The sequence below is a fragment of the Aulonocara stuartgranti genome, assembly GCF_965226115.1.
Source record: "Aulonocara stuartgranti genome assembly, chromosome: 23".
NCBI lineage: Eukaryota > Metazoa > Chordata > Actinopteri > Cichliformes > Cichlidae > Aulonocara > Aulonocara stuartgranti.
The window spans coordinates 29025889-29050612 of record NC_138958.1 but is presented as its reverse complement, the minus strand read 5'-3'; the positions used below and the strand labels follow the sequence as shown (position 1 = coordinate 29050612).

The 24724-nt window shown below is 40.0% G+C and overlaps 1 protein-coding gene and 1 long non-coding RNA gene across 2 annotated transcripts; one reads left to right on the top strand and one right to left on the bottom strand.

The window, feature by feature from the left end:
- Window positions 1-12: 12 nt before the first annotated feature.
- ccdc28a (coiled-coil domain containing 28A) lies at window positions 13-3959 on the bottom strand. Its single transcript, XM_082525234.1, has 5 exons — window positions 3236-3959; window positions 2937-3118; window positions 2648-2802; window positions 2344-2366; window positions 13-2251 (listed from the first exon to the last, which is right to left on the bottom strand). The coding sequence occupies exons 1-5, from the start codon at window positions 3388-3390 to the stop codon at window positions 2197-2199; spliced, it is 570 nt and encodes a 189-aa protein (XP_082381360.1). The 5' UTR covers window positions 3391-3959; the 3' UTR covers window positions 13-2196.
- On the top strand, window positions 3108-22006 carry LOC309701181. Its single transcript, XR_014274899.1, has 3 exons — window positions 3108-3148; window positions 18001-18050; window positions 21997-22006. It is a non-coding gene; the product is annotated as an uncharacterized lncRNA (long non-coding RNA).
- The last annotated feature ends 2718 nt before the right edge of the window (window positions 22007-24724 follow it).

Below are 24724 nucleotides of genomic sequence, written 5' to 3'. Positions count from 1 at the left end.
ATTTTCTGGCAATTAATTCATGGTTCAGACTTTAATGCTTGGAGGATCAAAGAGTATTCCCTTAGAAACCTGTACAAGTGGCACATCACCTAACAATGATGATCCCAATGATCCCAAGCATACTTCCAATACAGTAAAAGTAGACCCGGATAGAAAAAGAACACAATGGAAAACTATCAATTCCGCCTCCCCCAATCCAGGTACTGTTATGACCCTATTTACTCACTTCTCTATTATCTTAGTTTACAGCTGCAACCAAGAAATTCAGACAGAGAACTTTATTGAGAAAAAAAACAAACAGGTTAAACACCCCAAAAACATGGGTTAAAATACAGTGTCCAAGAAAAAAGAAAAAGAATTTACAATCAAAGCAGCATCAAATTATCTTATCAAAACTCTGAATCCAAACCTAAACTCACCTAAAATCACTTAAAGTTTAGAACCAATAAGGCAAAAAATGATTAAATTAAGGCTTGTTTGTGATGACAACATTTGGACTGTTTAGTCTTCTCCAGCGTCAAAACAACACACCAGTGATAACGTGTGCAGTGCATGCTGTGTGTCGCATGGGTATGTGCAAATATACTGAAATGGACCAAGTCCACTCTGCAAAAATCATATGCAAAAATCGCAAACTGGAATTAACTACTCTCAGTACTCACCGGGTCCTTGTGTTATTTTTGGCTGGTTTAAGAATTTTTAAATCTATGCTGCTGTTTAAAGCTCTAATACTGAGAAACAATTAGAAACTAATGCCTAGACTTTGAAAAGTCCAGCTCTGTTTCTTACTGTGAGGAGATCAGTGCAACACAAGTGATCTACATACGTCTGATTAATGTCAAAGGAGCACGTTTACAATCACTTTCAGGTGAATGGCATCACTTTGGTTAGCAATGTATTGCAAATCTAAACTGCTTGGAAATGAGTGAACGCACTACGGCTTGGCTTTAAACAATACAGGGATCCACCAAAGCCAATATAGAAAATACAGAATACAGCACATTAGCTAAAGATCTCAGAGAACACAAACCTCCCTTGGATGCAGCCACGGCTCAGGTAAGTTAACATCCTGCTGTCTTAGTAAGATCAGACCAGAGAGATTTCCATTCAATATTAGCTATTGTTTAAAAAAAAAAAAGAAGGGGAGGAGGAGGGGGGGGGGGGGTGTAATGTGGTGCATCCCTATTAGATTACTTTACAATACATCCCTCCCCCTGTACAAACAGGGAACGCTTTGTTGCCATTTCCATTGCAATACATACAATCAACACTGCTGACACCTTATATATGAAGGATAGAAACTACCTAAATCAAAAATAAATTAATGATTTGTTTAAAAAAGAATTATATGCCATTAAATGTACAAAAAAGATTGAAAAAATATAGAAACTACTTTCATTGCTGAAATTTTATTTATTTATTAAATGTTAAATTAGATATTTGTTTTAAATTGCTTCTGCATTTACTTAGTAAAGAAGTCTGGATGCTTAATAATTTATGTGTATATATATGCATATTCAATTTTTTTAGCCCCAGACTTACTTTTTTTTTGTTTTTTCCCCATTTGTTTATGCATTTCTGCTTCATTGTGCAGACTTTTAGCTAAAGGCAGCCACAATATGTGACAGAAAAATGCATAAAGAAATGTTTGAGGAAATGAGTAAGTAAAAACTTTCAAATGTGTAAGTCAGCAAGTTAAAATTAATATAAAGGTAAATAAGTACAAAAGCAACTTAAAGCAAATGTGCCATATATGGTCAATTTATTATTATTGTCATTTTTTTTTACTATATTTTGGTTCATTTAATTGCATATATACATATATATATATATATATATACACATATATATATATACATACATATATATATATATATATATATATATATATATATATATATATATATATATATACATACATATATATATATATATATATATATATATATATATATATATATATATATATATATACATACATATATATATATATATATACATACATATATATATATATATATATATATATATATATATATATATATATATAGATAGATAGATAGATAGATAGATAGATAGATATTTTGCATTTATTTATTATGGCAGTTTCAACCCCCCATACTTATAGACCCCCATAGGTACTATAAATGAAATAGTCGGCTCAAATTTGATTGAGAAATGTTGGGACGACGGAAGTCACACGCTCGCAGTCCTCGGGATCTCTTGTGTGTCGGCTAGATTCAGTTTCTGACTGGAGAAACGATGTCAAGAAATACAAAAGTTACAGGAGCTGTTAAACGTGAGCTTATTTCAAACGTATTAAGGGCAAAGACAAAAGGATACATGGAAGAACTCAGCTCCTCCAGCTGTGGAAAAAAAAATAACATGTTTTACTTCACTACAAATGCAAAAAAAAATGATTGCAGAATGACATTCCAGACTTTATCCTGTTCAGCATGAAGCCAGCTGACTAAACTCTTTAAGAGTTTAACACTTGCCGGAGGATAAGCAGCTAAATCCTCACAGGGATACTGAGTAGTTACATGACATCAGTGAACGGATTATTTGGCAACACTGTTAAACTGTCAGGCAGCATGCCACGGGCTATGAAAATAATATTTTATGAGTTATGTCACAGTGGCCTTACATTAAGGAGCAACTTGTCCATGTTGGTGTCGCAGGCTGTTTTCCTCTGATCCTCGGGCATTTCATCCACCTCACCGTAGAGGTCAAAGTGCAAGCGTGCCAGCTTCTCCTGCATCTCTCTCACATGTTCCATTTGGTCAATAGAGCACTCATTGCCTAAGACAAAAACAGTCCTCAGTTATCCGTATCTATCATATCTCTCTCTAAGTGTATAGGATAATTTCTATTACTGGATATATGAAAGTCAGTGTGTGCTCTGGTAAAACGTTCCTGTTTTTAGTGAGAATTACCAAATGCCTGTAGTTTCCCTGAGTGGAAGTCGTTGAGGAGACTGAGCAGGCCATTCTCCATCTCCTGTACATCTGAAACATCTGTGAGAAAAGAGTGCTGGACGATCGGTGTTGCCTGGCCCTGGTTCTGACTAGCTTTACCACCCAAACCCTGCTGATACCTGGGTTTATCCTTCACTCCCCTAAAACAGGCGGAAGCAAATACAGGCAGAGTGAGTACAAGTCAACAACCCCAGTTAAGGCTGGGTAAAACTGAAAAATATTGAGAGGTTAAATCATTGTAACTACACTGTTACTACCTCCTGCTCTTGTTCTTTTGGCTGGAGTGAGTCCCCGTGTAGCCAAGGTGCCGTCCTCCAGTGGAAGCGCTATTCTTCCGGCCAGAGCCACCGGACGGAGGCGCCGCGCTGGTGGAAGTCCTGGGACTCTTTCTTTTTAGCTTCCGCTCCTCCATAACTTCATGTTACGGTGCCACTTGGTGAGCTGACCGGACTGGATAGGTAAAAGACGAAAAGCTGACAGGTTGGACTGTAAATCAAAGCCCAGCCCTGTGGCTAACCGTACAGAATCAGCCTGGCAGGGCAGGCAGGCTCCGTACAAACCGATGGCTTTCGTGACTAAGCTAACGCTAGCTCAGGAGCTAGCTACTCGGCTAACCTTCAAACTTCTGACACGGCGTTTAAGCCACACAGCACAAACATAAGCCGATAGATATATTTACTCCCAGTAGCAGCTGAGAAGGGTATACGTTACTTCTGTTCGTGACAGGTTGTCCACTAGATTAAAACATTTGAAAATTCATAGTAATTTCCGAATGTACCCCGCAGGTTAGGTGGCTAGCTTGCAGGTCCAAACTCTTGAAAACTTCCTGTTTTGGTAGGACGCAACGGAGCAGATTGGGGCCGAATTCCAAACCATAACGCTTCACGGCCACTATCCATAGTCAAATTACTAAGTAAAACATGCTAAATCGTGTTACACAACAACGTGGTGCCAATCAAATACAAGCAAAGCTTTATAAAAGCACAAATATACTTACTTTTGAATAAAATAATTTTTTTGACCTTCTCTGTAGAGTCCTCCTGAGGCCACCAGGGCTGCATTCCATTATAGTTTGATATGCTCTCACCGATTTTAGTACTATTTGTTCCTTGAATATTTACAAGACATTTAATATCATTCTTAAAATTAATTTCATTTTAAATGTACTTTATTAATTTCGAACATTTATTTTAGTTGTTATTTGTGAAGTTTTATATGTGAATGCTTGTTTTTATGCATTCAGAAAGAGGAATTTCTTCTTTCTTTCATGTTATTTTTTATATTAAGCACATTTTATGTAATTATTTTAAGTATAACTCTGCAGACTCGGTTATTAATTTCGTTTGAGTGAGCTAACTATGGGTATTATAGGTAGCTTAAAACTAAACTAGACTACAAAAAAGGAAAAAATAATTGAACTGATGTGGAGAGGTTGGAAAGCTAACTAAAACAAAGTAAAAAATATAGAGGAAATATAGTTCATTTTAGTATCTGTTAGTTTGGTAAAAAAAAAAATTATTACAGCTTCCTTGATGAGGCATTAATGGACATGATTATCGAGAAGACAAGATGTCTACAAGACTGCGAGTCAACTGCTTTTAAAAAGTTGTCTGTTATTATAGTAACTCTGGAGCTAACAGAGGAACATCACCAAGCAACATCTCCTCTACTTTGACTTCAGTGTAGTTGCGTAAAGCAACCACAAGAGAGCGATAGGTGAACACCTAATAATGATGCCCTGCCTTTCCCCTTTTCTTAATTAGGAATTCTTTGCTGATAAACATAATGAAAAGAGGCTCTTTGTACACTTTAGTTGTGCATATTTTCACAAATATAAACGAAATTAAAAAAACCCGCTTAACTGAATTCCAGACAGACTATTCAACTTTTTATTGGCAACGCCAAATATTTTGCACTCAGTGAGCATCCGAGTGTGTGTGTGTTTAGAGGTGTGTATGCAATGCTATTCCAGTCCTAGTCTTGAATAGCTTCATTAATAGCTGATTTTATTCACTTTTACTGGAACATAATGAAGAAAAAAACCCAACAAATTCTTCTGATTTTCGGCATTTGCGATTGCATTGCTGTCCCTCACTTGTATTGATAAGCTGGCCTTTGTGTTACTCAGTAGAGAGAGAGAGAGGGAGGAAAAAAAGGTAATTCAGATAAATGCTTAATGTGAATTACAAAATGAATTTCAGTTTGCATCTAAAAACCCTAACTTCCTGCCAAAGGGGTCAAGTTAAAAGTATGACCCAATGAGGATATTTGAAATATCAGACTGTTATATGCTCTTAAAAGATGTGTTTTTCACCCCCACCCCCTGTTAAATGGCTGGGGCTGAATTCTGTGTGACACATCAGGCAACCCGCAGATGTTTTTCTGATCTTGAGCCTCTTGATTTAAAGCTCAGGAAATGACGCACCGTAGATGCGTTGATGCAAACACAGGCTGTAGATCAACCTCGCTGACGCTAATATTCCATTCACGCACATTAACTAGATTTATTATATTTAAAACTGTAGCTCAATTGCACCATGGAAAGGCCCAGTGCGCTGTTTTAAGTCTGCTCAATCCTTCCAGCTCCTCTCCATTAGTTCCAGTTCCAACATCAGCTTTCCTCATAACTGTTTTTTCACAGCGATCGATAATCAAAAAAAGTGAAACAAAATTCTCAGAATTCTGGAAAACTACCTGGCGTGGAAAATGAACTTGAGCTGGTGGGTAATTTTCTCTCTCTCCCTCTTCCCATTCCCTCCATCCTCGCTGCTCGAGTGTGTGTTTACTGCGTGACAGTGGCAGAGTGAGTTGAACCAGGATAAAACGTTACAGATGAAAACATTTAGACTGTCGCATCCACGCAGCCATTAAGTTAGCAGATCCACACACACACACATATATGCACACACGCATGCACCTATCTCTCATCAGTAATTGCAGTGTAGGTGCTGTTTGGAGAGCTAGCTACTAGTTACAGCCAGTTCATTCTTTTCTCGTGTGCACGCCTGCTTGAATATGCATTGGATTGTAAATGAATGACAACTCGTTTAATTACACGCTCGCTCTTATTCCTAATTCTAAGTTAGCAGGTCTTTTTTCCCCGATGTGGCGTTATTCGGGAATTCTGTCAGACAGACTGTCCCTATTAAAGGCTACAGTCTGGGATTGCAACAGATTTCAGTTAAGCTGATATGTGACTGCGTTTAATAAGAAGAGCTACACAACCTCATTTCAGTTATCCGTGTTTTATGAAGTTATTACTTCACTAAAATAAAAAGTCTCTCTCTTTTTTTCCTCCGAGGACCTGACCCATAATCAATGCAGAATATACACTGATGTTATATCAATCAGGAATAAAAGCATGAAGGACGTTCTGTTGTTTGTATTCATGCTCCGCGCACATCCGTGTTCGATACTGCATGTCCCCCAATGTGACAGGACACACATGAGACTTGTAGGCAAGACACTTTGTGTGTGTGTTTTCATTCCTGCAGCTTTAACCCAAAATAAGGCGTTTAAAAACAAACAAATGTCTTCATTAATACAGACACACTTGACCCAAGTGTTTTCTATTAAAAAAAGATGAAATTTATATCGTTCTTGGTCTAGTGTATGAATAAATGTTCTGTGTGTGAGGGAGCTGGACATCTCGTCCTTGTCTTCTATTTGTCTTCCATACAAGGACAGGGATCAACGTGCACACAGTCACATAAACAACACGTGCAGTCTGGGATTGGCTGAGAGGAACGAGGAAGAGATAAGAAATGAGAATTTCTTAAAAAGTAATTTTTTTTCAGTTTTCTTCAGTAGAAATATTAAAGCACTGTGGATGTGATGCTGAGTATCCGATCACTTGGAATCACTTACACACTAAAAAGGATCAAAACAGGGACTAATCGGGCAAAAAAAATGGCTTTAAACTGTTCTCAACATGTCTGCGATGTATGTATGGAAGACGATTAGAGCCGCTGAAAATAATATGGCTCATGATTCTGGCTTTTCTTTCTTTTTCTTTTTTTTTTACATAGTTCTGATTTTTTTAAAAGTCAGAATTCTGACTTCAGTCTCTGGATTCTGAATTTCTTTAATAGTTCTGAGAAAAAACAATTGTAATTAAAGATTAAAGAAACATTTCAGGGAAGAAATGACTAATCTCAGAATTTAGCCTTTTTTTCTAGTTTGGAGAAAATATATTATTAAAGTGGAATCTGGGGGGGGGGGGGTTCAGAATTAATTTTTCCACTCAGAATTCTCAATCAAGGGATGACCTAAATATTATATATGTATTTTTTGTTTGTATTTCAGTGGCTGTAATCCTCTTCTGTACGTATGAGGTCAGGCATTAATGCTGGTAGTAACCTCATGCCCTATTTTTTTATTGTACTCTCCTGCTACATCGAATAATACAAATAATAATAATAATAATGATAAATAAATTTTTTACTGAGTAAGCGATAATTTCAGAAACATGTTGATTAATCTTGGTCAGTAAGGATGTAAAAGCAAGCTCAAACACCTGACACATGAGTGTTAACTACCAAAATATGAGCTTTAAGAAAAGATTTTGAAACCAAATGTGTTAAAGTTGAGACAGAATCTATTTTATCCGTCGATTTTTCACAAAGATGCACAGGCAGTTTAAACAGTATGTTCGAGTTTGAGAAAATTGTTAATTTTGAGTGATTGTTTATGTGTATTATATTTGTGCATATTGGACAACATACATGGATACGGATGTATGTGTGATAGCAACAGGCCCTTCAGCTGCATTAGCGTGTAACAATTAAAAAACAATCATTGGAAAAAGCTCTAGGTGAGAAATCAGTTCAAGGACTTATTAAAACCGATCAGATAAAAGATAATTGATTTTATTAAGAACTTATCAAAATAAACTCTGAACATCTAAATGGTCTAAAACCAGCTTTGTGATGTATATTAGTAATAAAGAGGTGTTCATTTTTGTTCACATAACTAGAATCCTCATATACTGGACTAAAGATGTAAGAGGAAGGTCCTGGAAAGAGAATTTTGGATCTAAAAGACTGCAGTTAAATGCCTTATGTAGGAGGTGCTGACTGTAAAATGTTGCTCCAAGAGTCTCTAATATTTAATATTTCATTTATTTATTATATAAGTCAATCAGGATCTCACTAATTCCACCCAATTTTCATCTGAGACACTTTGGTCATGCCGCATATCCTGGTATCTCCTCCTAAACTTCCGTCTCCCCCTGATTGAGTTCTTCCCCCTCTCCTCCTTCCTCTTCTTCCCTCCCTCCCCCCTCTACCCACTGGCCTCTTCCTGTCCTCCTCTCACCACTCTGTAGAGGGTCCAAGTGACATTTGGCTGTCCCCTGCCTCGAGGGGGTCCAGGAGATGCAGACGTTTTTGGCAGGCAGGCACAGGGAAGCCTAGGGGTCCTGACGGGGACTCCTGGACTAAGAAGAGAAAAAAAGTACACATCATAAAATGCACCCACAGTCAGGAACACACATACGCACTTGGGGTGCACATGCAAAAGCTAGCTAATGCGCAAACAGGGGAGAGCTGACACGTGTTAATGTGTATGCACACTCGTGCACCCACCCATCAAAAACATGTAATGAAGGCACAGTGGATGGTAAATGTGAGAAGGCGAGGGAAGCTGCCCCCTGGGATTTGAACTGTTAAACTACTGAGTTTTCCCAACTGCTTCCATTCCCTGTCTTAGTTAGGATTAGATCCTTATTTAACAAGGCCTGTATGCTGGTAGTTATATGGGATATGTGATAAAACAAGGACATTTCTGCCTAACTATGTTTTTATCCAAGTGCCAAACATACTTTGATATGAAGATACATTTATTTACGATTTAAAAATGCTTAAAAAGAAGTCTAAAGTTCTGTAACATGGCTGAGCGAACATTCCGGTTAGATCGAATCGGTCAGACTGTCCTTGTTTCCAGGTTGTCAAACACGGACAATGACCAGAGATGGGCAGTAACGCGCTACTTGTAACGCGTTACTGTAATCTGATTACTTTTTTCGAGTAACGAGTAAAGTAAGGGATTACTATTGCAAAAACGGTAATTAGATTACCGTTACTTTCTCGTAGGAACGCTGCGTTACTGCGTTACTAAAACCGTGATTTTTTGCGAGAATGTCTCATGACAGTGACGTAAGCGAGTGCGACGGCTATGGTAGCTCGTGTGTCAATAATAGAAAACATGGAGCGAGGGATAGAATACGATCGTGCAGCATTTAATACTTGGAAATACCGACATTACTTTGAATTTGACTCTTTAAAAAGCGACAAAAACATAAGCGTACGTTGTACACTCTGCATCGGAAGAAAACTTTTTTCTACGTAGAAAAATTCCACTTCCAACCTGAGCAAGCACCTAGCACACTGCCACAAGAATGTTAAATTGACAGAAAACCCCCAGGATCCCCTCACTGACGTGACCGCTGTGGCTACCACATCTACTTCCACCGGGCAAACCTCAGATGGACCCACTCCTGCTAAACAGGTTAAACTAGACGTAAGAGCGACAGGACTTAGTGCCGCTGAACTGAAGAAGCCCGTCGCTGTCTATATCGTCGAGGACATGTTGCCGATTTCCACTGTTGACTCTGAATCATTCCGACGCATCGTAGAAAAAATACCAACTAAAAGTGGTGTCAAGTCATTTGTAGGATACCTTGAGAGAGAATATGACAAAATGAACTCTAACTTGAAGGCTACACTCGAAGAGGCAGAGTTTGTTTCCACCACTGCTGACATCTGGACGGTAAATAATAAAAGTTTTATGGGTGTAACAGTTCACTGGATTAATTCCACATTACAACGCAACAAGGCCGCTCTAGCATGCAAGAGAATTAGAGGCAGCCATACCTATGATGTAATTGGAGCAGAGATTGAAGAAATCCATTCATCATATGGACTACAAGGCAAAGTTATTGCCACTGTAACGGATAATGCATCCAATTTTGCCAAAGCATTCAGAGTATGTCAGCCCTGTCATTTGGAGTCTGAATCTGAAAATGAAGAAGGTGATGACAAGGAACCGACCTTTACTGATGTCATAGAAGCTCTTTCAACTGCATCTGGTGATGCACAGTTTAGCCTCCCTCCACACTACAGATGTGCATCGCACACAATTAACTTGATTTCAACAAGCAATGTTGACAAACATCTAAATTCCTGTGCAGACACCAAGGCTGTATATAGGAGTAGCATTGCAAAATGTTCTGCTCTTTGGACTAAAGCAAGTCGATCAACATTAGCCTCTGAACAGGTGGAGGAAGTCAGTCGGAGGAAACTAATGGTACCGACATCCACAAGGTGGAATTCCCTGTATGAGGCCATTTCTAGAATCATCACAATTCCCTTGAATGAACTTAATCCCCTGTGTGTAAAACTGGGAATCAAGTGCCTTAATGAAAGGGAGTACCAGTTCTTGAAAGAGTACTGTACTGTGATGAAGCCCCTGACAGTGGCTCTGGACATCTTACAAGGGGATGAGTGCACCTACGGGGCTTTACTGCCAACACTCACAAGCCTGATGTCAAAGACGCTTGCCCTGAAAGATGACCTCTCTAGAATGACAGCCAGCCTTCTAGATGTCATTGTAAAGGTAAGATTATTATTAATTGCTTTGGTTGGATTTGTTAAATTTATTATACCATTCACAGTGGGTGGATGTTATACTTTGTTTTAAGCAGCGGGTACAATTATTAAAATGATAGAATAAAAGACCAAGTATTCACCCCTTGTTAAATATCAGGGACATTGATCATCATTAATCATGAATATTAATCATAATATCAACAAAAGCCTCAGCCAAAATTAAATCTCATACAGTATTGATAATAGAAAATATAGATGGTTTAGAGCTGTAAAGCCCACAAAATAATGACAATAGGTAATTATATAGTAAAATAATTTTATTCTTAGATGCATCATATTGTATGTTACAGGCCATCAAGACTCGTTTTGATGCTGTTCTGGACAGCCAAGAAGGACTTCTCGCAGTGGCCACTTGTCCCAAGTTTAAACTTCGTTGGCTGAGAGATGAGCGTAGGAGAGAGTATGTGAAGGAGCTCCTGATAACAGAGTGTCGTAAAGCTGCTCCTGCAACTGAGAACACTAATGTGTCCCAAATCCCAGCCAGCCCAGCCGAAATGGACTTTTTTGAATTTCAGAATCAGCCCACAGAAAGCTTCTCAGCAGAAAAAGAAGTAACTGACTTTTTAAGGTCAGGCTATGAGCTTGAGATTCTGAATCAGTTCCCAAATCTCAAAAAGATGTACATGAAATACAACAGTCCAACTCCATCCAGTGCACCAGTGGAACGGCTGTTCAGTTTAGGTGGATTGGTGCTTTCCCCAAAAAGGAACAGAATGTCTGATAGAAGGTTTGAGAAGCTTCTGCTGATGCGATATAACCACTGTTTCAGTCCAAAAGAAAACAATAAAACATAGGTCTTTTTCAGGGTTGCCACAAACTGAGACTGGATTAACAGCCTAAATGTAGCATGCAATAGCATTTTCTGTTTTTGTAATCTCAATATTATGCCTCTCTGCACTTTACTAACTGTTAAAAGATGTTATTGTTAATTTTATTTATTTTATTTACTTATTTTTTGCTGTATTTATATGAAAGGATGTGTGTGTGTATACACAAAAATAATTTATGTTATATGCTGGAGTATGCAGAAATATAGTTTAAGCCTTTATTTTCTTAAAATATGGTGTAATGTGCAGAAATATGTTCAAATGTTAAACAAATTTATTAAAGTCAAAGACTGTTGAATTTAATTTAATTTTTGTTTGATGCACTGTTTATAAAGTTAAGATTAAAAGTAATAAACAATTTTTTAAAAAGACACTTTTCCATTTGATTCACTTTTATATGATGGATTATGCAGAAAAAATAGAATTGGCCCAAAAGGTCTATTGCTTTATCACGCATTCAGGTAGTGTATCATGTTTTTTAAAAGTAACTAAGTAACTAAGTAATTAATTACTTTTGAAAATAAGTAATAAGTAAAGTAACGGGATTACTTTTTTTGAGAAGTAATCAGTAATCAGTAACTAATTACTTTTTTCAAGTAACTTGACCAACACTGACAATGACTTCTCAGAGACATGAGCAAGGTCACTCACCACACTGTGGCACCGGTTCTGGATCCAAATCATATTTTTCTAAATCTAAAAATAGTGTTTTTTTGATCTCTAAGCCAGAAAACCAAAGCAGAATAAAGTGTCCAAATGGGACATGAAGCACAGTCTCCTGGTTAAAACACTTGTGATAGATTCAGACTTAAAGGATCATTTTTAGTCTTTTCCAAAGTTTTCAGGCAGACTTGGTTATATTACAGAAAAAAGGCCATTTGTTCATTTACACTTACTAAAAATGAAAACGTTTTCCACTCCAAAACAAGTGTGGTGCATTGCAACTTACAATGCACCAGATTTTAGTTTGAGCTTTTAAAGATTCAAAGTTTCTACTGCGCTGTACTTCCTGTAAGCTAAGAATCTGACTGGGAGGCAGAGCAGATGAATACTTTAACAGAATTCAAAGTAAGACTCAACAATGGGCAAAACCCCTGTATGACTTTAAAACACAGAACTGATGGGGAAACAGCAACAGGTGTGCAGGTGAACTGCGCAGCTGGGTGGGTGTAACAGGAGCTGAAATGACATGCAAGGGATATTTTGGATTGTGAACACACAAAGGTATAATGAAACATTGTAGCACATATGTGAAGTACCTGTGAACCCTTATTTATCTTTTACTAAGTCTGGGAGAAGCCCTTTAGTTGGTCTACTGTCTGAAACAAGCTATTTTATCTTGTCTGCCTTTAAGGCCACCCTCCCTTTAAGGGTGTTTTCACATCTGCGCTGTTTAGTCTGTTTAAATCATTCTCTGGCTTAGTGTTGCTCATTTGTGCAGATGTGAACACTGTAATTGTAGTTGGGTGTCGAACAAAACAACCACGCCTAGATGGTCTCTGTCTGGTTCTAAATGATGATCTGACATCGATCCGAGCCAGCTACCAGGTGTACGCTGCAAGTCTGAACTAAACTAAAAATACCCTAAGACTACCTGTCACTTCCAAACAACTGGTGTTGAACAGTAGGTGGGACAGGCTTTTGTCCTCTCAGCCAAAGCTCTGTGCTCGAAATGACCCACAGAATCACATAATCAAGAGTGAAAAAAACTCTAAACTTATTGTTCAGAGGAATCTGAAGCCTGACCCGAAGCCTTTTGAGCTTCTATATACACTGACCACACTATTTGAGGTCAGTGAGGATCCAGCCCTGTAGCAGTATACAGTATGACAGAAAGAATAGAAGTAGCCACTAATACTTTACAGTATTAGTGGCTACTGTAATACTTTACAGTAGCCACTACAGTATTAGTGGCTACTATAGAATCAAGCTTCTGCTGCTGGTTTATGGTTTTGGGGCTCTGGTATTCTTACTTCTTCCAAACCACAGCCCCATTTTTCCCCTCATTAAAACTTGTAATTGTCAGAAGTGATGCTGACTCGACTGACATCAGTTGAGGCAATTTTATCAGATTTCTTTGAGCTCCCTCTGGAGCTCTAAACAAAGTATCCAAAGGAGGCCAAAGAAAGAGAAAACATGAGTTGCTGGGATGGACAGTTCTGGTGGTGTGGCTGTCCTCTCCCATCACTCGTGTACCTCTGAGACCACTCATCTGTCTATTTTCCCTCTCCACTCTCCTCTGTCTCCCGGGTCTCTTCAGAGAGATAATACGCTGGTCATCAGGGGAGCAACAGAGCGAGGGGGGATGGAGATGCAGGACTAATTGCGGGGTGTCGTAGCTCAGCGGCGCGGCACTGCCCACTGTTTCGGCTCAGCCGTAATTACCTGGTAGTCACAGATGTTTCGTGCCATTGTTGAATGCCCAGACAGAGAGGAAGGGATAGATAGATGGACGGAGAGGTGGGGGAAACAGAAAGAGGGAGTGTGGTTTCGCCAGCCAGCTGCAAACTTCTGCACACGAGCAAAGAAACAGCTACCAGACACTTTCTCTCTCTCTCTCTCTGCATTTATTCATCCATCTTTTTTCTTTTTTACCCATTCTTTTATTCATCTCTTTCAATCCATTATCAAAGCAACCCTTTTATATTTGCACCTTGAGTGTTGATGGGTAATAATAATTCTTTTTGTGCATGTGTGTGTGCGGGGTGCAGCCTTCCCACTGAGGCAGAACAAAGTAGCGTAATAACTCAGACACTGAGCTGACCCTCTCTGCCGCTCTCAAGTACACTTAATGGAGGTGTGTGTGTGTGTGTGTGTGTGTGTGTGTGTGTGTGTGTGTGTGTGTGTGTGTCTGAGCATGCATGTGCATCGTGAGTGTGTCTGTCCGTCTGCTGGATTTGAATATGACTGCACTTGCATGTGCATACTTGACAGTGTGTGTGTGTGTATGTGTGTGTGTGTGTGTGGATCCCTGTGTGTGAATGTATCCTGTTCTCCAGTGTGTGTGTTCAAATTGCTGATCCCCTCCAGGGGTGAATTGTTATGGCTGCTGTTCTGTTGAAATTACTGTTATTTGTTTCCTTTAAAACAAGCTAATTGCAGCATAGCCGATTGCCGCGCGCATGTGTGTGTGTGTGCTTATTCGTGTGTGCGTCAATTTGTTTGCTTCCTTGTTTATTGTTTGTTTGTGTTGCATTGCAGACCCCTCCAATTTCTTTAGCATGGACACATTTTCACTCCGGCGTCAAAACTCATTCTGCTGCAGCTGTTGGGTGGCAATTTGACTTTTTAGCCAATTCTCCCGCCCCATGTTTTTTTTAAAAAAAAAACTCTTCTGCTTAACAAAAAGGAAAGGAAATTATGTGCACATAAATTGTATTACAAAAATAAATCTCTCCCTGTGAGAATGAATCAATCACATTTAACTCAGTTCCTTTTTATTAAGTGCTGCAATCATTTACTAAATGGCCTTGTTTGTGCCTTCTGAAGTATTTTTCTTCCCAGTGATAAAACTCTTGTTAAAATACTACTAAAAAGCACTCAACACCTTTTTTTTTTTCTTCTTACGCTTATCCGATTCAGGGTCGCAGGGGTCTGAAGCCTATCCCAGCTGCCAAAGGGTGAAAGGCAGGGTACTCCTTAGACAGGCTTCCACTCTGTCACAGGGCTAACACAGACAGACAGACACCATTCAGACTCATATTCACAGCTCACCCATACATGTCTTTGGACTGTGGGAGGAAGCTGAAAACACGCAGACTCAACACAGAAAGACCCAAGACGAGACTCAAACTATGGACCTTTTCTGTGCTCCCGCTTCCACAGACCCAGACTTTCTTGTCCTTAAAAAACTGAGGAAGATGGATTGGAGAAAGATTTTGTGGAAGACACTTCTGACTTGGGTGGAGTGCAGGGCTGGGGTCCTCCATCAATCTGCCAGGTGCTGATTCTGGCCCACAGTTCTAAGGAGGGTAGCTTTGCACAGTTTCCAGACTCGACGGCAGCGTTACAGATCATGCTGGATGGAGGATCCCACTGCTTCTCCCTCCTGGACTAGAAATAGAGAAGGTTGACAAAGCCTGGCTGCAGAAGACATCCATCAAGGCTCCGAGCTCCAGGAAGCAGAGTTGGGGGAAACTACATGTCTTAAAGCAACTTCAAGCTCTTGATTTGCTTTTGCTGGTGGTTGAGAGCTGTTCTTATTTCTAGTTGCAGCTGCATATTCTGCCAAATTCTTATTTAGGAATAGCCACAAAAAAGTGTTGAGGGTGATGGTGTGACTTATCCTGTGATACCAGGCAAATTTTGTGGTGTGGGCCCAATGGATAACTCACGAGTGGACTGAAGAGGAGATGATCCAACAGAGTCACGGTCCAGTTTAACTTAGAAGTCATCTTCGGAGGAAAACTGACAGTAAAGAGCATCAGGTTTCATCAGGGAACCGGGACAGTGAGATCTGAATCTGAATCTCCCGAAGAAAGATTTAGAAGTTGAGGTGAATGTGGTGAGCAGTGTAGCTGCCTGGCTTTAATTCCACATGAATCTCCTGTAGAAGTTGAAGAATCCAAGAAATTATTTTAGTTCTTTGCCTCTCTGCCACTGACACCTCAGGGTCCCGCTTGTTCGCTCTTGAAAATGTATCCAAGGATATATCTAAATTGACACTTCCCATCTTTGACAAGTCAGAGACAGATCAGCACTGACAGAATAGGTACTCATGGTCTGTTTTATGGAGAACATGAAATGCTGAGACCAGAAAGGGAAGGCAAAAAGGAGCAGGAGGCAGAGACCGAGAGGCTACTCACCTGAGCATGTTAGCATAAATAGTCAATAATCACAGCTCATGTCCAAATTGAGACCCGGTAAAAGTTTGACTTGTTAGCAATTATATTTACTATACTTTAATATTTACTAATTAGAAATTAATACAATGCAAAAATGAAGTATTGAATTAGCTAAACTGAAATCTTAACCTGACGATTGTGGTATTTGAAAAGTCACCAGATCCTGAGGCAGGAACTCTATATTTTAAATTGATTTCAAATGTATATCAAAACATTGATAACTACAATATTTGCACTCAGACAGTAATGTCAAGCAGATGCAGTGTGCATTTAAATATGTGATATAATGAAAGAGACTGGGGAGGAGAGAGCAGCAACAATGAAAAAAAGAAAGTGTTGAGTGGGTTAAGCATGTGTGTGCATGTGTGTGTCAGTGTTAAGTGGGACATCTCAGACAGACAGGCCATCCTCTAACAGGCACCCTTCTCTGCCAGGCAGGTGAGCCAGTGTCTCTTTATCTGTCTCTTTCTCACATACACGCGCCTCTGCCAGCTCCTTCACGTCCCCCTGTGCCAGGTATGTCTACGTGCCGTCTTTGTGTGCGAATGAAAGCGTGGCAGATCTGACGAGGAAGAAAACACACACACGCACACACATTCTCACGGGGGGGAAGAGAAGGGACGAGAAGAGGAGAGGGAGAAGAAGAGGTGGCTTCGCCTTCCCTCTCATCCCTCAGTCCAACACTTCTCCTCCTTTCGTTTGGTTCCATTCGATCGTCAGTTCTTTCCGTTTTGTGCCGTTCCATGTGCTGCTGCTCTGTCTCTGCCTCCACTCTTCTCCTGTCCTCTCTTTCTTTGCGCTCCATCCTTTTTCTCCCCCATCGCATCGCTCTCTTTCTTTCCCATCCATCCCCTCTTTCTCCTCGCCTCGTTCCAGTTTCCAAGTGCTTGGACCGGGGGCTTAGTGCTCCGGTCACTGCTCAGGGAGTACGGTGAGCTAAAGTAGGCTCAGAGTAGAAGAACATCACACACGCAAGCGCACACTTGAACAAACAAACACAAACTGGCCCTTTCTCTTGCTCCAATTTCAATTGTGTCTTGTGTGCTACCTACGTATGTCTCTACCTTCTCCAGATCCCAAAGCTTATCAGTACACGCAGCCTAGAAAGCATTATGAGAACTGGTCTGACATCATACGTATCCAAACACCAAGCATTCAGAGATAAGCCTCCCTGTTCCTATCTCAATCAGTTACTCGCCACTCCAGGCCAAACAAAGTTCAGCACAACAGAAAGGCTCTAAAGTTCAAACCAGCAGAAGAGAAATGCAGCTATTATTGATGCACCTGCAATTAAAAGTTATGACAAAGTAAGTGGAAAAAGTGGCAATGAGTTTGATCTGTTATGTATAGTTGCGCAAACATCTCAAGTTAGAGCATGTGTGGTAGCTCTGCATCAGTCTAGACCTGCAAATCTATCTCATGAGCCGGTATTGAATAAATTTCACTCAAAACTGACTGACAGTTTTTTTTTCTTCTTTGGCCACCAAAAGCATAGAAAAGCTCCCTGAAAGCCACCATTAATGTGAGTCAAGCAAGTTATCTGCAAGTTTGAAAAAGGATGACTAAAGATTTTCTCCTTCTGCTTGTATTTACTATTTCTGCCTCTTTGTTTTCATCATTTTTACCAACCTCTTCCCTCATCCTCGCCTTCATCATTGCATATTGATTTCATCTAACTCTCCAGGTGTGTGCTGACCTTTCATATGAGGTGCTCGTTCTTCAAGACTTCAAGAGGTGAGAATGATTGATGTCTAATCTTTGATATCCTATGAAGATGTGTGAGCATGTGTGCACAGTGTGCATTTCTATGTGGGTGTGTGGGTGGGTTGCTTAGGACCTCCTACAGTTAAGGAACCAAAGGTCCTCAGGGTATTAGAGCAGGAGATCAGGGAGTCAGCACACACACACATACACAAACACACTTAACTTGTATGAACACATTCATGCACATTGTGGTGTCTCAGCGACCTCTTGGTGAGTTCAGTGGCAAGGCGTGGTGAGAATAGCCGTTTGAACCTCCAGATCTTAAAGATCATAAAAACACACAGACAACCACACACAGATTAATGCTAAAAGAAAGGAACCACTTTGCTTGTGGGGGTTCAGAGGTCTGCCTAACCACAGTTAAGACATTATCTTGTTAAACGTTGGTTGTTACGCTGTCACTGTGATGCAAACACGATACCTTGTTATTACAATGTAAAAATGATCCAACATCATTTTATTATTCCCATAGGAAGAATGCTGTCTCCACACTCAGGTGGTTAAAAAGGATAAAGCTTAAAGAGATAGTCAGTATTAAAAGTACAATTAAAATAACAAAGTAACAAAAAACAAAGTAAGTAACATAGATTGAGTAAAAAAGTAACAAAAGGAAAAAAATAAAAACAACACAAAGTGTTGTAAATAATATTAATTTCAATTCAACTGAATTTTATTTTATTTATATAGCGCCAAACAGGGTTTTAATAGTTTTGCAATTTTCATTAGTTTTTATTTTTATTTAGTTTTGACTTCAGATTTTCAATTTTATATCAGTTTTAATTAGTTTTTACCAATTGTTTGCTAGTTTAGTTTAGTTTTTATTTTTTTGAAAATCCTTAGTTTCAGTTTAGTTTTGATTAGTTTCAGTTATAGTTTTAGTTGTGTTTGCAATAATTAAGTGTAACAAAATCCCAGTTTCATCATATCAGTCATTCTCTTCTGCTTATCCTTGGGTATGTTGCTATTCCAGCTACCATACCCTGCACCCTGGACAGGTCGCCTGTCTGTCACAAGGCTAACACGCAGAGACAGACAACTCACATTCCCACCTATGGGTTCTTTAAATAAATAAATAAATAAATAAAGGCAGATGAACAACCATTGATACCAGGAAACTATAAAATGTATATCTTGGCCCCAATGAGACTATTAACTCTTGCAGCACCGGGTGTTCGTAATTTTGGTCCAAGTGAATTGATAAACTTTTTGAAGGCAATTGACTCACACAGTTATGTAGATGTCCCAGTCCTGTTGTCTCGGGATGCATCACGCTGCCTTGCCTGGGGTTAGCTTCTGTTTTCTGGGGATGAGGGTTGAGTGTGCTCCCTTCTCAAGGTAAGCTAGGTTAGCCTTCTTGTGTGAGCTTTTCAAGTGCACTTTAAGGTTTGTGGGATTTTTTTTCCCTTTAGAAATGTCCCTCATAATTTGTCTCTTTCCACTACAAGACACTTGCTTTATCCAAAACACAGTCATATTCAAAGTAATCCCAAATTGGACTCTGGCGCTTTCTCTCAACTGTTCCTGACATGATTCTGCGCGTGGACAGAGCAGCAATACAGACGACTCGACTAACGTACTGCCACCTGCTGGCATAATGAGACAGCAAGAAAAAATCTGTAAACTAAACTTCATTTTCACCCTTGACTATTGTATGACACGCACACATCAATGAAAGCTAAACACATTTTTGCTATAAATTCAGTTAATTTTAGTTAGTTTTGTGAAAACTCATTACAGTTTTAGTTAGTTTTCCTTTTTTTGTCTTTATTTTTATTTCCTTTAACGAAAATGTTTTTTCACTTCTAGTTTTCGTTATTTCGTTAGTTTTCGTTAACGATAATAACCTTGGCGCCAAATCACAACAACAGTCGCCTCAAGGCGCTTTATATTGTAAGGTAGACCAATAATACATACAGAGAAAACCCAACAATCATATGACCCCCTATGAGCAAGCACCTTGGCAACAGTGGGAAGGAAAAACTCCCTTTTAACAGGAAGAAACCTCCAGCAGAACCAGGCTCAGGGAGGGGCGGGGCGGGGCCATCTGCTGCGACAGGTTGGGGTGAGAGAAGGAAGACAGGATAAAAGATATGCTGTGGAAGAGAGACAGAGGTTAATAACAGATATGATTCACGCAGAGAAGTCTATTAACACATAGTGAGTGAAAAAGGTGACTGAAAAGGAAAAACTAAATGCATCATGGGAATCCCTGGCAGCCTACGTCTAACTAAGGGAGATTCAGGGTCACCTGGTCCAGCCCTAACTATATGGTTTAGCAAAAAGGAAATTTTAAGCCTAATCTTAAAAGTAGAGATAGTGTCTGTCTCCCAAATCCAAACTGGAAGCTGGTTCCACAGAAGAGGGGCCTGAAAACTGAAGGCTCTCCCTCCCATTCTACTTTTAAATACTCTAGGAACAACAAGTAGGCCTGCAGTGTGAGAGCAAAGTGCTCTAATGGGGTGATATGGTACTACAAGGTCATTAAGATAAGACGGGGTCTGATTATTTAAGTAACATAAAGTAACAAAAGTAAATAATATAAAGCAATAAAATAAATAAAGTAGTAAAAGTAAGTTATATATTTTTTAATGTATTTGTGCGTGCTCAATCATCCAGGTAAGGAAATCCAAAAAAGTTGATTCTGTTCATCTGGATGTAACGTTTTCAGTGAGATAAATGTTTCGTCACTCATCCAAGGGACTTAAGATGAAATGTTTCAGTTTTTGTGTTATGCCTTTAATATTTACTATAAAAGGTTAAAGAGCAATTTGTGTAATACTAATGTGACATTATTTAACTACGCAAAGTAAAAAGGAAGCGAGACAGAGAGTTATGTAAAAAAAGATGAAGAATAAGGAGGGGTCGACTTACAGTAGGAAGAGGGAGAGATGAAGGAGAAGAGAAGAGTCTTTAATGTGTGTGGGTCTTGTAAGGTCATACAGGGGCTGGGGAGGGAGGGGGAAAGGTTACAGGAAAGGTTACTATGATTTATTTAATCACTGATCCATCAGAAGCAGCCACACACACACACACACGCATGTGCACAAACACCACACCGCAACTGTCACATACACACAATTATTTCCAGCTTGCCTTTTTTTCTCCACATCTATGTACCACCTTAATGTTTTTCACATAAAAAAAGAAGATGGAGAGAGAAGGGTGATTTTCTCTTTTACCACCTTGTCAGAGAGAAAAAGAGGAACTAAATTTCATCTAACGGTGCAATAATGGAAAAGTATTAACCTTACAGTGGAACTTTGAAACAACTTATATGATATCTACAAAGGATCTGGGCGATCTACACATTACACTTAAAGAAGCTGCTTGGCAATGGAACCCATGCCATGAAGCTCCTGGTGCCCAGCTATCGTGCTGATGTTAATGACAGAGGCTGAGGTGCTGTTCCTAGACACATATCCTTAGGCTCCCTTACAGTTGATTGTTGAATATCTGGAAGATAGGCTCACAGTGTTGCATGAATTGCCAAAAAACCTTCATACATGGACATTCATAGCAGCTCATGACCCTCTCCTAGAGTCTGGAGTTGCTTAGAGGTTTTATACAGAATAAAATTTGCTTTCATGGTACTTACAGCAGCTTACACTGCTAATCACTGTTAATTTCTTCCCCAGCAAACTGACAAATTACATTCTCTTCAGTATTAATTGTGAGGTTTTCAACATACTATATGGACCCAAGCAGATGTTCATAACTGTAGTAACTACAGAGCGATAGAGCTGATGAGCCACACTATGAGGCTATGGGAAAGAGTTGGTGAAGCTAGATTTAAAAGGAGTGATGGTGAGTGAGCAGCAGTACAGCGCTACAGATGTGATGTTTACTTTGAGAGTGTTGATGGAGAAGTTTAGCGAATGGCAGAAGGATTTACACTCTGTGTGTGGATCTCGAGCAGTTGATAGGATACCAAGAGAGGAACAATGGTGATGCATGAGGAAGTCAGGAGTGACAGAGAACTGGTGCAGGACATGTTTGAGGACAGTGAGACAGAGGTGAGGTAGGTACAGTACGGTAGGAATGACAGATGGGTTCCATGTGGGGGTGGAATTAATCAGGGATTGGCCCTGAGAAACTTTCTTTGCATTGTCCATGGACAGGCTGACAGATGAGGTCACGCTGGAGTTTTCATGACTGTGATGTTTGGATCACAGTAAAAGTAGGGAACAAGCGGAAGAGAGCCTGGAAAGGTGGAGGCATGCTCTGAAGAGAAGAGGAATGAAAATCAGTAGAAGTAAGACAAAACATGTGACTGAATGAGAGACAGGTGAAAAGGTGAAGCTGCGAGGAGCAACCAGGTCAATCATCCAAAGCAATGGACTGTGCACAAGACAGGTGAAGGAGACAGCATGGTCTGAGTGTGTGGAGATGACTTAGAAAGACGAAGTAACAGACTTGCTTTGGACATGTATAGAGGAGGGATGGTCGATATTTTGGATAAAGGATGTTGAAGATGGAGCTGCCATGCAGGAGGAAAAGAGGAAGACTACAGAGAAGATTCATGAATGTAGAAAAAGACATGTGACAGCGAGGAATACAAGTGATAGGATGAGATGGAGGAAGATGATGTGACGACCTTAAAGGAAGCAGCCGAAAGACGAAGATGAGAAAATATGTATCTGGGCCCTATAATGTTAAAGTTGTCTCTCTAGTTTCAGTGTTTTTGTTACTATGTTTTTGCACCATTAAGTTGTAGGCTAATAAATACTTAAAATAGTAGCTTTACTAAACGTGAAGATTTTAAACAATGGTCCCAAAACCCTTTTTGTTGGTTATTATTTGCTGTGGAGATTAACTCATATTTTTTTCCTGCCAACACATAATAAGGGATTTGTTACTGTTTCCTTTGCAGCCAACAGAGTGCGTCTGCTGCTATTGTTAGCCACAAACTGACATACTAACAATACACGATTACATTTATCAAAACATTTTTTTTCCATTAACATTAAAAAAATGTTGCATTTTAACTGCAGTTACAATGTTGCATTATTCCCACATAAAGTTGAACTTTAAAATAGTTGGACCACTACAGTTACCGCAACAGCATTTTGTCAGCTTTCCAAAGTATTTTTGGCCCAATTCCCTGTTGGATTTCTAACCTAAGCCGATACTGACAGCAGCACTGGGTTTCCTGGAACGTGTAAAGAGGCACCGGAAGACTAAAGAGAATAGGTGAGTGGTGCATTGCCCCGGCATGCAAAAGAACGCTCATGAAATATGGACGACTTTGGAATAGTCAATGTAATTAATGTTAGCGTTGAAACAAAATGCCCACCATTGCTGTCACATCACTTGTTTTGCACACTCACACACGCACAAACACACACATACACACATCTTATCCGTAAAGACACAAGGTCGGGTAGATGGATGGAAGGGATGATGGGAGGATGAAAGTGCCACACTCGTTTTTTTCCCCCTGCCTTTTGTGGTGGAGAATGCCCCGAGGCAAGATTTAACAGAGGGAAGAGACAGACAGAGGAAATGAAGGATAGGAAAAAAGGGGGTGTGAAAAAAAAGGAGGTGTCTCAGCGACAATGCCAACCCCCACCATCGCTCCTGCCCCCCTCATTCTCGCCATGTCTACCTCTCCCTGCTTCATTCTCAGCTGCCTCGCTTGAGGCCTCACTAGCCCTTTGTAGGGTGCGACCTTGGTGGTCACTGAGCTGGTGTGAACATGCAAGAAACAAGCCATATGGGTGAGACAGAGCGAGAAATAGATGTAGAGATTCAAGGAGAGAGCCATCTAATCCTTGATTTGTCTCTGTGTCTTTTCTCCCCTCCCTCCTCCCCTCGCGCTCACACACACACCGTCTGGGCTACATATGTGCTCCTTCACCCCTTTCTCTTGGCCAGGGCTAGGGCCAGTGCCCCTGCCACCTTACCCAGGGCAAGGGCTGCATATGTTGGGAAGGTGGGTACTACAGAGGGGGGGAGATGGGCTGGGTGGGCAGCAGATGGCTGAGCCCTAAGGCCTCCACTGGTGTGGCCGGTGGCGAGTGTGTACGCATGTAGAGTGTGTGTGTGGGGTGGGTGGGAGGTAGGTGAATGTGCGTATGTGCTTTGGAGGTGTGTGTAAGTAGGTGGGGGATTGTTGGTCTGCATGTGTGTATATGTGCGTGCACATGAGAGTTTTCTGCTTGGAAGGATGAGTGGACGGGCACCAGTGCAGAAGAACTTCTTCTGGTCACGGTGAGCGAAGAGAAGGAAGAAAGAGAGATAGAAAGGAGGGATGGCAAAGAACAAGAACGCATAAATGAGAAGCATCAAGCGCTACCTGGTTACCTTGGTGTTTTTTTCCAAATTATCATCACCCTGATTTTTATTCACAGGTAGTTTTTGTGCCTGTAGCAGCAGATCTAACCCATTTGATGGTGTATACTTTGATTCTTTGCATCAGTGTGTTTGGTTCAAGCACTTAAAAATTTTTACTGCAAGTGATTCACTAGTTATTTTACCCTTCTTATCTCATTTCTTTACTCTGAGAGGTTCTTTAAAACCACATTTGAGATGTCAGTAGTCTGCAGCGCACAAATGTTCTACCTGCAACACGGGGGGTATCTAAATCTAAATAAATAAATGATTTGGCTGTCTCGGTTAATGACATGCATACTTTTGATATGCAA

Excerpts from the sequence above, each read along its gene's own strand:
- ccdc28a (XM_082525234.1), bottom strand. The coding sequence starts at position 3,390 with ATGGAGGAGCGGAAGCTAAAAAGAAAGAGTCCCAGGACTTCCACCAGC. Across the intron at positions 3,119-3,235 it reads CAAAAGAACAAGAGCAGGAG|GGGAGTGAAGGATAAACCCA; the intron begins GTAGTAACAGTG and ends CGCCTGTTTTAG. Across the intron at positions 2,803-2,936 it reads AGGGAAACTACAGGCATTTG|GCAATGAGTGCTCTATTGAC; the intron begins GTAATTCTCACT and ends TTTTTGTCTTAG.